Source organism: Diuraphis noxia, unplaced genomic scaffold, assembly GCF_037042655.1.
Source record: "Diuraphis noxia isolate RWA-SAM2 unplaced genomic scaffold, SU_Dnox_SAM2 contig0001, whole genome shotgun sequence".
In the NCBI taxonomy this organism is placed as follows: domain Eukaryota; kingdom Metazoa; phylum Arthropoda; class Insecta; order Hemiptera; family Aphididae; genus Diuraphis; species Diuraphis noxia.
The window spans coordinates 88,286,358-88,301,870 of record NW_028301711.1 but is presented as its reverse complement, the minus strand read 5'-3'; the positions used below and the strand labels follow the sequence as shown (position 1 = coordinate 88,301,870).

Below are 15,513 nucleotides of genomic sequence, written 5' to 3'. Positions count from 1 at the left end.
TTCGTAATAAATATATGACGAATTATTAGTAATCATTATTACTCACAATTCATCCAATTTCTTGGAATCTATATAATTTGAAAACATGAATTATTATTTGTTACCCACGTAAAAATTGTTCGCGACCCACCAAAAATTGACTGACGACCCACCAGTGGGTCGCGACCCACACTTTGAGAAACGCTGGCTTAGTTAGTTCGGATTAGAGAAGATAACATTTTAACCACTTATAATAGCAGCAATATAATCAATTTATATATGACTCAATGAGAGTAAGAGATTATATATAACAGTATCTTTATTATATGATATATACAATATAGTAGGTATTAGATTAAGGTAGTAAATATCTACTGAAGTAGTTGTTTCATCATCAAGAATGTAGATCGTTATATAATAATATATAATTATTAATTAAAGTTAAATAATATTATGTGAGTTTGCCTGTATACGTCTGTATACTGTTCACGAGATATTGAGGCAATATAATATATATTATGAAATAATGTATTTCCATTCATATAACCTAAGTATATGAAAATAATTTATTGCTGACTCCATATTTTTACAATTGTAAATATTAAAGCCTATAACATGGATGATAAATAATTAATTTTATGTGAATTTTACAAAATAAGACGATGACATGTTGAAAAATCAACCCTATAATATCTTTTATTGCTTTATTACATATTTATTGTTTACACTGTTTACTTTATCTGTGTACAGATATACACACTTAGCTATACAATGTTATACATATATTAATAACAATCATTTGATGTGTTACGCTTAACTCATTATATTCGTATATACTATACATATATTTTAAAAATTTAATCCATCGTTATTAGTTTTTCTGTATCAACTACCTACCTATTCGTATTTAAACTGTATGGCAAGGCTCAAAACTGTTTCAAATATTAACTACGGTTTTGGTTTTGAGAACTGTTTTCTCATAGTTTTGCAGGTCTCTGGTTTTTTAACCAATTTCAACCCTTTATTCTTATAGAAAAAATAATAATATTCGTCTATTAATTTATCAATCACATCCATCCATCTCTCCCGTTCACCCAATCAATTCAACTCATTCATTCATCTCATCCATCTCGTTCTCACCATTCGTCCGTACGGTCGTTGTAACACTCCACCTGCGCTATGGTGGTTACCCCGTTGAAACCACCAGCCACAAATATCATGTCGTCGAGCACCTCGACTGCAAAATTGCTCCGGGGATTGCACATGTCCACCACCGGCGACCAATGGTTCGTGGTCGGGTCGAACTTCTCGCCGCTGTTCATTCTCACCAGCCCGTTGAAACCACCGATCACGTACAGACAGTTGTGGTACGTTATACAAGACACGCCGCTGCGTCTGGTCTGCATGGCCGGTATTAGCGTCCACTCGTTGGTTTCCACGTTATAAGTCTCGGCAGTGTTCATACACTCCTGTCCGTTGAACCCACCGGTAATGTATATTTTGCCTGCGCGATTATGTTATATAGATGTTTGACGATTATGACGTATCGTTGTCATTATTATTATTATTATTGTTATTAAATAGTAGGCACCATGTATAATATATATATAGACGTTAGGTCCGACTTACTGTGATCTTAACACCAAGAGAACTGCAGTAGCTAAAAAAAGTTAAAAGGTGACGGTTAGTCGCCTGACAAAACTGATTATGATTAAGTGGATTTTAATTTTGAAAACAGATTTTGATTTAACCAATTAACTATTAGTTAAAATTACCAATATATTATATCTAGTGGTATTTTATACACATATGTTTATTTGAGCGTTGTTAAAAATAAAGTAGGTAAAGTTCTACTGTAGTGTCGCTACAATTAATACGATGTTTCCGACAACAGTCCACAGCTAATAATTAACATAATTATCAATTATTTTATATATTATTGATCACATGGTAAAGTTTTTTTTGGCCAGGAATTTGAATGATTTTAATTTAATTTTAATTTACATGACGAGTGGGCTAAAAAAGTATATTGCCAGGTCAGTCCCCTCCCCCTATATAGTTTCGTTGATAGTGGTCACAATATTCATTGACTTATTTATGGAATTTCACTGATTAAAAATACACCGAAATCAACTGGTTTTCCTTCTTCTCTTTAAAATGTGGTTGACTGCAGTCCCCTTAAATATTATATTAGTTATAAAATATGTATAAAAATACAGCTGTCAACAACATGTGATAAAGATTGATTTTTCGTATTTGAGACTAAATACTTACCATTCATCACGGCTGCACAGGCGTCACTCCTCTGAGTTGTCATCGGTGCTATCATCGTCCACTGGTTTCGTTCGAAATCATATTTTTCTGCAGATCCTAGTCGGTGGTGGCCGTCGTATCCACCCATTGCGTAAATAATGCCGTTTAACAATGCAACGCTGACATAACATCTGCGTCGGTTAATTATAACAAACAATAAGATTATTTTCATTCATAAAATCAGACAGGATTTCTTGGTGAACATTTTTTTTTTTTTTGTATAGTCATAAATCTGTTTTAAAAATATTTTTATATTGACAAAAATAAGCGGAAACGGAAGATGAAAAATCAAAAATATGTTAAGTCCTTTTTTCACCTTTATATTATGTGGTATAATTGCTGGAATTAAAGATCCGTGGGCCCCAGAATATCACACACTTATATCAGTTACATAATTATAAATTATACAAACAAAGATAGGTACTCGGTTTATTCGAGGTAATACAAAAATTAAGCGGCTCTGTTCTTTTGAAGTTAGCTACGTCCAATGACAGAACTACATAATATTTTGGAGCCCTGGGCAATATTTTTGGCGAGGTCCTTGATGATTATGGAACTAGATAGTAAATATTTAATTATTTTATTTAATAGCTAACGATCTTTAGACACTTTTCAGTTGTCAATTACCAGTTAACAGAATTGATATATTTTATTATTCCTAATTGAAAATGTATTTAAATAGATAAAATGTATAAGATATCATCAAAATTAAAACATACTTATTACAATCAATATATATTTTTTTTTTTCATAATTTTATTGGTTCTACCACTTTTCAGTGTATAAAATTTATCTTTACCTATAAACTATTGTTCATTTACACACATACAAATTGTAAAAATTACATTTTTGCATTATAAATGGGTATTAATAATACATAAAGTATACAACGATTATAAAATTTGATCATATTTGGTTCGTCTTGACTGCAAAAAAAAGTTGCAATATAAATTAAATCCGGTATTTTATTGTAAGATATATTGCGTTACCTTGCGTTAAATTTTAACGTGGCCCTGACGTACTCGTTTTCTGCAGGTACTCAATAAATGACTTATGACTGACAAATATTATATTATAGTCTCAATTATATATAATGACGTTACCGTACCTCTTACAGTTCATCGGCGCTACTTCCTCCCACGTTTTCGTCACCGTGTTGAACTTCCTACATGAGTTGAAATACTCCAACCCGTCGAAGCCCCCGATTATGTAAATGTACGGTCCCATGACGATCGTACCATGGTACGCTCTCGGCCCGTGTGTGTCTTCTTGGAATATCCTCGTCCACCGGTCAGACTTAGTGTCGTACGTTTCAATAATTGCAGTCGGGCTGCCTCCACTCCATCCGCCGATGGCGAATAGTACTTCGAACGGGTATCTGGGACGCGCGAGCGTTGGCGCTATAGAATCGGCCATGTTCGACGTCAGCTGTAGGTCATACATGAACTTCAAGGTCTCTATTATGTAAGGCCTACAGTCGTCTCGATTTTGTATGTAATGATGGTCCTTGACCTGCAATTAAGTTATCAAAAATTCGCCATGTGATAATTAATACACCGTATTTATTTTAGTACTGTCGAGCGACCGGGAGTCCTTTTTCCGCCAAAAAAGCTTGTTACAAGATTTACGCATAAGCCTAGCTTATTTCTGTTGAGAACTACAATGAAAATAATCATCTTTTCTGACAAAAATTATTTCTTTGAAAATACGTTTCTGGAAATAAATATTGTTTGGGAACAAAGGTGTTTTTTAGACCTAACCATTAGGTGTTTGGCACATAATCCATAATCGCGCAAATTTAGTTTTAAATTTAGTAGGGGCTGTATTTTTTTGAAGAAAACTCGTGGGGCGTTGAGGGACAGCCACTTTCTTATTTAAATTGTATTCTAAAAAAGCAAATATATTTTCAACAAGATACTTATCGAACGATTAACATTAAAAATGGTTTTAGTCTTTAGAGTCTGTAGTTATAGTAATATTATTATTATTTTAAGCATATTGCTATTATTCATATATTTTACAAACTCGGTGATAAATTTTATTTTTTAAACAATTATTAATATCTTAACATAGGTATTCATACAAATTTTAAGTGCAATTACAAGGTGTAACAGATAAAACTGACTTTTGGAATAACTTTTGTTCAAATTAATATTTTTTATTTATTTATTTTTGTTCATTAAATGAATCCAGAACAACACGTATAATACATTTTTTATGTTTTTTGATAAATATGATTTTTGGGAATTTACTGACATGAGTATATTTCTTGAATTATTTACTTATCATATATAATACTAACAACAATTTTTGTCATACGATAAATTAGCATAAAATTTTTTGCTTTTTGGCCACGTCTTTCTGTTACATGTATATGTGATTAAATAATTAATTTAAAACTTAACTTTCCAACTATAGGTTACTATAACTAAAATAAATTGTTAAAATAAATGTTTTATCTGAACAGAATATTAATTTTATAAAACTACGATTGTGTACTATACTTCTATTACCATAATCTACCGACTACCGGTGGTTCATGAATCCTTAAGGAGTCTGTATAGAATGTTACTTAGAATCTAGGGGTTTACGGAGTAAATTTGATTTTTTCTTCCAATTTACACAAAATTAAATTTATAAAATACAATACCTAATACAATAACAATAATAATTTTTCACCTGTATCCCGTCAATCAAAAAATAAAAATTACAACGCTACAATTCGGTCACTAATTCACACTATACAATTCATATAGCTTATACTATAATATAATATTAAATTAAGATTACGTATAAATGTACGATGTATAAATGAAGATAAAAAACTTCAAAAAAGTTTAACTGGACACATGTGATGAAACTATGCTCATCGGGTATGATATAAAATTGGTTTACGGTGTTGAGTAGTGAAATTGAAGCTTCTCTAATTTAGACAAATTATATCAATTCACTCCATAACTTCTGATTCGTCAATGTCGCCATTTAAGAAAAGTAATTTTGGATATAATTGCAGCATCATATTTTCTATGTAATATGAAATATTAACTCTTCTCAATGTAGTAAATTATTAGTTTGTGTGCGTTATACTATATTTGTCTGGCAATAATAAAGAAAACTTGTATTTTGTAAATCACTTTTGAAAAGTACAAAGGCAGTAGATGTATTTGAGATTATCACAAATTTGTTTTTCGAACACAACTTTCATTATAAAGCAAAACTTGGTTCACTGTAATGGTGCATCAGGCTCCAGTGATGTTATTGGTAAATCATCTGGTTTTACAGCTGTGATAATTAAAGAAATTCCAGACATAATAATCAACCATTGCTTTCTTCAAAGAGATTTTGACAACCGCAGTTAAAGTTGCGTGCTTCATCAGAGTAAGAACCTTATATCACCAAATTCTACACGACAATAACCAAAAAATCAAATATTTAAGCAATAACAATTATAGTCTATTATACGACATTATACACATTGTGTAATTAATTTTAGCATTAAATTGAGAAGGAAATGCAGTGTCATGATTGATGCCAGAATCAAATTTTTCGTTATCTATACATAATTAAGTTTTTAAGATGATATCAGTTATTTACTAACGTTTGAAATTTTTTATTTTTTTTTCTATAAATATCAATACAATTTTTTTCTTTGAGTCGAAATGCTTGAAAATTCAATACAAGGTTCCTCAGAAGTAGTTATGATAACAGTTTTAAAAAAAATCATTTTTATTGATTACTAATCAACATTTAAAATTCAAATTTTAACAAAATTATCAATATATAAAATTAATATAAAATAATACAAATTTCTTAAAATATTGAGTATTTAAAACTAGGGTTCTCATAAAATGTTTACGGTGTAACCAAAAATCTAAATGATACATTAATAGTTATTTTGTATAAATATTTTCAGTTCAAAGTTGAACAAAATTATATATTAAAACCAATATTAACTGTTAAACTGTATTTTTTTGTGATTTAAAAATATGATTTGTGTACTTGAGACTTTATGAGTTCATATTGTGTACGTTAAACAAACGATGGCATTACCGAATACAATTTTTTTGGCAAAAATTAATTTAACCTACTGTAGTACTTATGCCTAGTAATAAAATATTCCTTTAATCACAATAATTTATTAATAATATAACACGTATTTAGTAGTATTAGTCTGATAAACATTTTTTGATTTTAAAATCGTTTTTCTTATACAATATTATTGAATATAAATTTAACACACTGATTCTCTAGACGTTTAATTTAGGTAAATCAAAGCGTAACCCGCTTATACTAAAATTTTACATTTCAAAGTAAATTTAAATGAAAACTACATAACATGTAAAACAGCAGTACTGCACGTTGTAAAAGTTACAAGTTGATTAGGAAAAAATTAACTTATAGTTGTAAAAATCAGTAACTATTTAATAGGTAATAACAGGGGCGGATTGAGGCCCTGAAGGCCCAGGTGGGTATAAGTTTTAAAACTACCAGACAAGAGACTCATGTTACAATGTTTATTATAAATAAAAAAACTTTTTAAGGAACTTATAACAAAATGAAAAAAAACTCTGTAGGTTTATACTCAACTAAATTTAACATAATAAAATAAAACAAATTACTCCAATATAAAAATGTTTAAACTTTATTATACAAATGAAATGAATACAAAAAAGGCGGGTAAGTCGTGGATGTCGTTCTGCTGTACAGTAGGTTACAAGTGGGTTACTGTAATGGATGGAATTAAATTTGAATCCAATGATATTATATCATCATTGTATACGAAAAACGATTCTGAGCGAAGACGGTTTATCGGCTTAGGATATATTATAGATTATTAAAAAATTTCAAATCTTAGATTTGAAAAGAAATTTTTTTATGAATTTCTAGTTTAAATAATTTGCGAATTTTCGTGATTTTTATGTATGTTGTCAAAATTCAAACTTTGAATCCTTGTAAAAAAAATTGTGACCATGAATTTATTTTATTTTTCAACTGCTATTGTTAAAATGTGTTAGAAGCCTTGTATTAAATTTTCAAGCTTTTCTACCGAACAAATAAATTTTTATCGATATTTATAGCAAAAAAAACTATAAAAGTTGAAAAATTAAAATGTCAGTAAACAGCTCAAAACAAATTAAAATATTTTGAAAAATTTATTAAATATATAAAATGCCTATATAAACATTCAGTCAAAATTTCAAGTATCTGCGGTCATTTGTTTTAGAGTTACACCAAAATAAGGAAATCGCTAAAAGTGAAAATCCAATGTTGTAAAAATTTAAATTTCAAATGCTCATAAAAATTTAATTTGAATTTCCGGTGGGCTTTTTATTTGTGATAAAGATTGAAAAACTTGTAAGGAATCTTGTATGAAATTTTCAAATCTTAGATATAAAAGGAAATTTTTTTATAAATTTCTTAAATTAAGAATTTGTGAATTTTCGTGATTTTTACGTATTTTGTCAAAATTCAAACTTTGAATGCTTATAAAGAAGAATTGTGACTATGAATTTATTTTATTTTTCAACTGCTATTGTAACGATATGTTAAGAGCCTTGTATTAAACTTTCAAGCTTTTCTGCCTAACAAATACATTTTTATCAATATTAATTTAAAAAAAACTAATAATGATGGAAAATTTCAAATGCCTATGAATTCAACTTAAGTCGAAAATTTTTGAAAATTGCATGGTGGATAGAGTATACTTATATAAACATTCAGCGAAAATTTCATATATCTTTTATTTGTTTTAAAATTACATCAAAAACCAAAATCGATTTTGTCGAAAAATGAGTGTGCGTAAAATTTCCCGTTTTTCCCTTAATTTTTAGTTTGTTTTTCTCGATTATTTAGACCCCCCAAAGTACCAACTAGATTCACTTTCTGATCGAACGAGGTACTGAAGTCAAAAATCGAAGCACTTTTACTGCTCCAAAACGTGATGACAGACACACACACAAAAAAAAAAACACACACATCATGGTAAAATCAATACATTCATCGCTCCGCTCAGAATCTAAAATTTTTTTATACAACCAAGTTCCACATAATAAAAAAAGAAGTTACTTCAATATTAAAATCTTAAATCTTATTCAATACAAATAAAATAAAAAATTTCAAAAATAAATGTATTGTTTTTAATTTAAATACTATTTTTAATACTAATTACTATTATTGTTTAAAAAAAATTAATAAATTACACATATTCCAAAAATGAATTTAAAAAACTTTCATCGCCTACGCGGCTGTAGTCTGATTCTTCCAGTTACTTAATTTTTGTAAATAGTACGTATTGTAATATTGTACCTAGTCTTCGTTTGCGTGGGAATGATTACTGTGTGGAATTGAAAAATTATTAAACATAACAAATATAGCTCGAGACCCAAACATAAAATGTCTAGAGGGCCTGGGTGGGTATGGCCACTTACCCACCCTGCCAGTCCGCCCCTGGGTAATAATAAAGTTAATTTTTTTGATTATTAGGAAAATACAATAATAGCTATTGTTGTATAACGAGTACTCAAACGTGTATGAGATTAGATGTTGTGTTTAGATACTAGATAAATTAGTTCAGAGGACGTCTCACGGAAATGTGTAGACATATACAACGCTCAAGAGATAACTTACTGTGTTAGCCATATAACCGCCGTCATGGCAGGGCATAATTTTCTACGGTTTTCTTATAATAGGGAGAACCCCTTTTCGACCAGTAGTCTTTTTACATTATTACTTACTATTGTGTGAAAAAATAATAAAAGAAAACAATAGGAAATAATGTTATAACATATTACATTAATCAAATACAAATTAATATTATTATCTTATAAAACCTACTCGTATAATATGGCTATATATGTCCATATGCCCATAATATAATATATTATATATGATGGAAACGATAAGGTATATATTGGCATTACTCTATAGCAATGGTCGGCAACTTGTTGATAAGAACATTATCTGTATTTTGATGGAAGGTTTTTTACAATAATTCAGTTTTTAAGTGAATTATGCGCGTATAATAAATTGTGAATTAAAAATGCTCATTATCTTCCAAACTTGTTGGAAATAACACGCTGTGGTAAAACATTTAATATTATTTGGCAGAAACAAGTATCACATGGACGATCGCTATGTATACAGTAACACAATATGTTATAATTACGTTCTCGATGAAATATTTGGAGTCCATGAGGCCAAAACGGACTTTAGGCAGAAGAAACAACAAATCGTTTTTCCTATTTTCAGGATCCTTGTCCACCCATTTCAGTAGCACGTCCCAAACACACTCTTCCCGTTTCACATTCAACTGATTATCTTCGATTATTACTTTAAATTCTTCCTTTCGGAGTTTCATCAACTCGTCGCCTTGTTCCGCTATGGTCATAAATTCTTTGATGATGTATTTGTACGCCGCATTTGTCAACTCTCCAAAGTAATAGTAGCTGCCAGATTATTATTATTTTTATTAAAAGGAATATTGTTGGTATTAATCTAAATAGTAACATGATTCCGTGGGATTATGGTGGTATTTTTTTTTTTTTAGTATGTTTACACATACTCGGCAAATTGCAATACAGATACACAATTGTCAGGTCCTAAACACTCAACGACAAATTCAAGACAGAGTTGCACCAAACCGTCTATACACAAATAACCAGCTGTTCGCATGGTATCCATTACGTTTTCATAGTTTATATCAATTTGTCTCATGTAAATATACTGCAAAATAAATTCCATCGTAGTACTATCAATTGATTTTAGGTTTATTTTCGTGTAATCTCCTTCGTGCAACGTAGTAGTGAAGAGTATTCTAAAAAAATATCAAGTACAATAAACGATTAAACATTAAAGTATCATACTTGATACTTCTAAGTTAATTATTGCATTAAAATAAGCAATTTCTCACTACACAATAATAATTGTCCTTATATAATAGCTATTGTATTAATGTTATTATTCTAGAAAAAAAATACATCATCATTTCTAGAGGAGGCGATTTTTTATTAAAAAGATAATAGTAGTAGTAGTGAGTAGGCATCTATAATATTTCTAGAACTTACAAAATAATGTTGATTCATAGGTTAGTAACAAAAAAAACTGTAAGAGTTACAGAGATTTGGTATGGTTGAGTGATAGTTTTAATAGTCAAGTTTGGTAAACCTTAAAAAATAAACTATCTCAATAAAGTAATAAAATTTTTTTAAATAACTTACTACTTACAAAAATTTATAAAATATACCTGGCTAATAAATTTGTTACTAATTTCATATCATTATTTAGTACTATTAATTTATTATAAAGTGATGACAATTTATAATCTATAGGTATGTGCTATTCATAGATAAGTATCAGAGTTTTAGTAAAACAAAAATAATAACGAAATTTGAATTGAAACAATATATAATTATTAAATCAAAATTAATTTAATATTACTTTTGTCATATTATAATAAAATAAACACTATAAATTATTATGGTTATTGTAACCAGACGGTAGGTACATATGGAGTTATTTCGATAATTACCCAATACTAACGGAGTTTAGTAAGTTCCCACACGAAACATAGCAGGTAAGCGGCTACATGTAAGTTCCCACACGAAAAAAATTACACCACCCGTATGTAAGTTCCCACATGAAAATTAAATAAATTTAGACTTAGGACTGACAACCAGTGGCGTAATTTGGCCATGTTTGTGGGGGGGGGGGGGATAAAATGTTTTAACATTTTACCTATACCCTCCCCCCCCCAAAAAAAAAATAAAAAATAAAAAGTATTTATTATAAGCACTATTCAGAATTTAGAGCAATATATTTATGTACACATGAGACATGGAATAAATTCCAATTAAGTGTACAAATCGATAAGTTATTTTTAGTTCAATAAGACTACGGAAAAATAGTAGGATAGGATAAAATAGGATAGATATGACAATAGTCTTTAATCTAGATAAAATAACCTGATAATCGTCGAGCGTCGTCGGTCAACGATAAAATAATACTTTACTGCTCGGTGGTTTATTTTTGTACCACTACACAATGCATAAACATAAACAAACTCAAAACTTACACAAAACATATTGCAATAGTGATACTTATAAACTTGCATGGCTACATTTAAAACGAACTAGGTACGAAGTATTTATGTACAACTAGCATAAAGGATTTGTTTTTTTTGTATTATATCTATAAAGCATAAAATATAGACTATTTATAATAATATTAATTCGCCGAGATATTTGATTTCAATATATATATATATATATAATAATAATAATATTATTAGATAAAGAAGTACATAGGTGAATGTAGTTATTCAGTCTTAAAAAAAAAAGGTGTGGGGGGATACGACACTCAAATACCCCCCGTAATTACGCCACTTCTGACAACTTAAACGTAGTTAAAATTTGATGGTTTTTGTATATGTAAAGTCTTTTGTAAAGTCCAATCAATTTTTTGAATCTTGTCAAAATATATAATAAAAATTAATTATATACTGTGTAAGTATATGGTCCAGATATTATTTGTACTTTCACAAGCGTTTATAGTAAGACTTGTATCAGAACTAGCTATGTAATTATGTAAAGTACTTGAGCTTTCGCAATAAGCCAAAAAAAATTTAATTTTTTTCTACTACTATTATCATTGATTTTAGAAAAAATGCTATTATAACAACTTTTATTATTTTATACCTATATACCCATATACAAATAATATGTGGACCATACCTACACATTATATTATTAATTTTCATTATATATTTGGAATAGATTCAATTAAAAAATTGATTGAGCCTTTTTTATGCAACACAAAAACAAACAAATTCTAACCACACCAACTACGTTAAAGTTGTCAGTCCTAAGTCTGAAAAAAGTGAGAAGGAAGTTTGTAATCGGTATAATTTTTTTTCGTGTGGGAACTTACATTCGCCCATACTAATTGCGTGTATTGTTTTAAAGGCTATGTTAATCTACTTCTTATTGGTATATTGGGCATGTAAATCAGAGTTGGTTTTTTAGGTAATAATATATTGTAAAGGTGCAGAGGTGTGTTTAAAGAGATAAAAATGTTATTGAATCTGACACAATATTGTTAATATCTATTAATTTGATTAACGCTTCTATAGTACTAATGTATTGTTTTAAACCAGATTACCTATATTGTGTCATAATAAACTTTAATTGAATAAAGCGTCACCAAACATATGAACTGCTCAACTACGAAATGTTTTATTACAGCGACCTTGTCTTGTAATTAAAGAGTATTATGTTTAGTGCATCGGGTGGGTTTTTGGTACTGACCTAAAGTAATCGCTTGAACCACTCAACACCGATCGATGTATCGGGAATGTATCTCCGTTATCTAGTATCAACGACGCGTCGCAGAGTTTGGCATTCAGCCGGAGTTCGTTAAAGCCATTTAGAGTGTGCATAGACACTTGCCGGGTCAGTCGACGTCTGTATGAATCATCTCCGTCGTTTTTTTTAACAGCATCTACCGTGTACATAATTCTGTTTTTTGAAACGAGATATAATTGCTATATATTGTATGTCTTTACTTACTGTTCATGCTATATAAAGGTTAAAACTATGTATACTCAATGTTTGTATATCTTTACAATTTAAATATCAAAATAATACGTCCGTCGGTAATATTTGTGAGAAATTGGTGTTTGAAAATTATGTATGTGTATATATTTTTTTAATACGGCATATAAACACTCTAGTTAATATAGAAACGAATACATGATTATACAGAAACAGAAGATATTATAATCTGTACGTGTAAACTGAATTTATGTTTATGAAAACGTAAAAAATAGTCTACAATTTACACAGGTACCGTCGTACCGATAAGAATATAATTGGATACTAACATTTAAATATGACGTGATGATGATTTGATAAACTTATAGCTGGTTATTTAAAATAATTGTTGCAACGTAAAAATCAAGAGATTATATGCGCAAATTGGGATGTGGCCTATACTCCAATATTTCACAACTTCACTTCGTCAGTATAATAAATTATGTTTATACGGACTAATTGATATTTCTAGCTCCTCTCCGTCAGATATTTATCATATTTACACTATATAGTAAGAGTAGTAAGACCACACTATTATTATATGTATACCGAGTGCAGTAAGTGTCTACATCCGACTCAGATGAACGGTTGTATTAGGTACACCTTTTCCTACTTCTGCAAATAGTATAGTAATATGTAAGTGGCTGAAGTAGCCCAAGTAGGTATGGATCTATTGAGGTGACACAGTAAGAAATACGTATCTACTACAACATGTAAAAATGTGTTAAAATAATTAACCGGTGCTGTTGGTTCCGTCAGTGGTACCCAATTATTGAACACGGTACCTATTTTTGAACAACCCGATAAAGCACTGTCAACTGAACATAAGCGCAACTAGGGTCAATTTTCTTTCTTTTTTTTGGGGGGGGGGGGGCTAGAATTGCATAAGCCCCTCCTAGCCCCCACCTAATTGCGGCTATGCAACTGAATGCAACTTTTTGTCAATGTTTCTGTTAATCTGCACCCAACGCTGCACAATAGCATATCATGAAACACTCGTATATTACGTAACGTTAATTTGTACGATTAGGATCTGACATTGGTTGTTATCTACAAATTATATTTTTGTTATTTTTGAAATAAACTGCCTTTCAATACTGAAATAGGTTTTTGAATGGTTAACCAAGGGTAACTTAGATCATACTATCAGACGTTATCTGTCCATTATTGCTTATTTTTCGTTATTCGTTACAGTGTTTTATTAACGGTTATTATCGAAAAGAGGAAAATAATCGGATAATTTTAGAGTGAAAAGTTATTTATGACATAATATATAGTAATATAAATTTTTTATGGTATTTACTTTGTATCTTAATAAATCACATATTTTTAAAATATTCGTGAAATATTTTCCCGTTTTCTTTTTGTACAATATTCGTTATGGATATTATAAATTATTCACAATTTTATATTATATGAATCACTTGCGATTGTAAAAATGTCAAACATTTATAGTTTTTATTAACTATGCTAAATAAATGTGGTTATATTGACTGTTGAATAAAATATGTATATATTACATGGACTTACACCCACATATTGAGTAAATACTCAAACCGAAGATAGGCACGTTTGTTAAGTGATTATTATTGAGAACACCGAAAATCGTAGTATCTATCTATAAAGATTCTAGTGAATATAGCGATAAATCAGTGGCGCTATACCGTATTTATTTTGTAATTTATAGTCAGTACCGACTATAGCATCAAAATTATTGCATTAAAATTTAAAAAAGATTTCAAACTGTTAAGAGAAATATCAAGACTCTTTTATACGATACTAGTTCATTATTACCTATACCTTGTTACCAAAAGAAAAGACACCATAAGCGACCACAGCTAAAACTGGTTTTGCTACTACGTAAATCTGGTGTCTACTCTTTTGGAACAAAGTACGTTACGTATCGTTTTAAAAATTATAATTTTAAGAAAAAAATAATGTTTTTATTTCTATTTTTTTGTTAAATTAAAAATAATGTTTTTATTTTTTTCTTAAATTAAAAATAATGCAATATTTACAATCTATAATTGCATTTTTCATTCAATAAGTAAATTTGAGATAAACTTCTTGTTATGGTACCTTGGTACCTACTTACATTTTAGTATTTTACCGTATTATATTGCTGCACTGCTACGAGAAGTTGAGGATGTCAGCTTTGTAAATGTTATAGAGATTTATGATGATAAATCAATAGATATCTAATTGGGTACTTTTGCTTGGATTTGGAAGCGAGATGAAAAGGAATTGGCTTGACGAACTTGAAATGTGTGGCTTAGAATGTACAAGTAGACCAAGTAGAGTAGTACTGGAGGGCAATTTTTAATTTTAAGATCAGGTTAGTGTACAATCAATCATGGGTGTAATAGAATTATAGTTGTTATTTTTGTAAGGTACTGAGTATTTTGATTGTTATAAAATCGTATTCGGGTGTAAAATATTTTTTTTTAAATTTTTGTTGATATAATACTTGATATATTGTTTGAACTTTTAAGTCACGAAATAATTATTTAAATTTTATGAATCGTTAAGTAAAGGTTTTTTATCTATCACGAGATTATAATTTATAGTATAATTATTGTGTTTAATTTATGAATTTTATTTACAGGTAGGGTCTAAAATCTTAGGGGATAAATGT

At 29.2% G+C, this 15,513-nt stretch overlaps 1 protein-coding gene and 1 long non-coding RNA gene across 2 annotated transcripts in view; one reads left to right on the top strand and one right to left on the bottom strand.

Moving 5' to 3' along the window:
* The window catches only part of LOC149062352 (uncharacterized), a 38,221-nt gene that overhangs the window by 14,349 nt on the left and 8,359 nt on the right, over positions 1-15,513 (top strand). The gene's annotated exons all lie outside the window — the stretch shown is intronic.
* On the bottom strand, positions 688-12,799 carry klhl10 (kelch-like protein 10). Its single transcript, XM_015517927.2, has 6 exons — positions 12,594-12,799; positions 9,854-10,105; positions 9,458-9,737; positions 3,401-3,804; positions 2,254-2,423; positions 688-1,483 (listed from the first exon to the last, which is right to left on the bottom strand). The coding sequence occupies exons 1-6, from the start codon at positions 12,797-12,799 to the stop codon at positions 1,116-1,118; spliced, it is 1,680 nt and encodes a 559-aa protein (XP_015373413.2). The 3' UTR covers positions 688-1,115.

Excerpts from the sequence above, each read along its gene's own strand:
- klhl10 (XM_015517927.2), bottom strand. The coding sequence starts at position 12,799 with ATGTACACGGTAGATGCTGTTAAAAAAAACGACGGAGATGATTCATAC. Across the intron at positions 2,424-3,400 it reads GCGCCGATGAACTGTAAGAG|ATGTTATGTCAGCGTTGCAT; the intron begins GTACGGTAACGT and ends TAACCGACGCAG. Across the intron at positions 1,484-2,253 it reads CTGTGCAGCCGTGATGAATG|GCAAAATATACATTACCGGT; the intron begins GTAAGTATTTAG and ends ATAATCGCGCAG.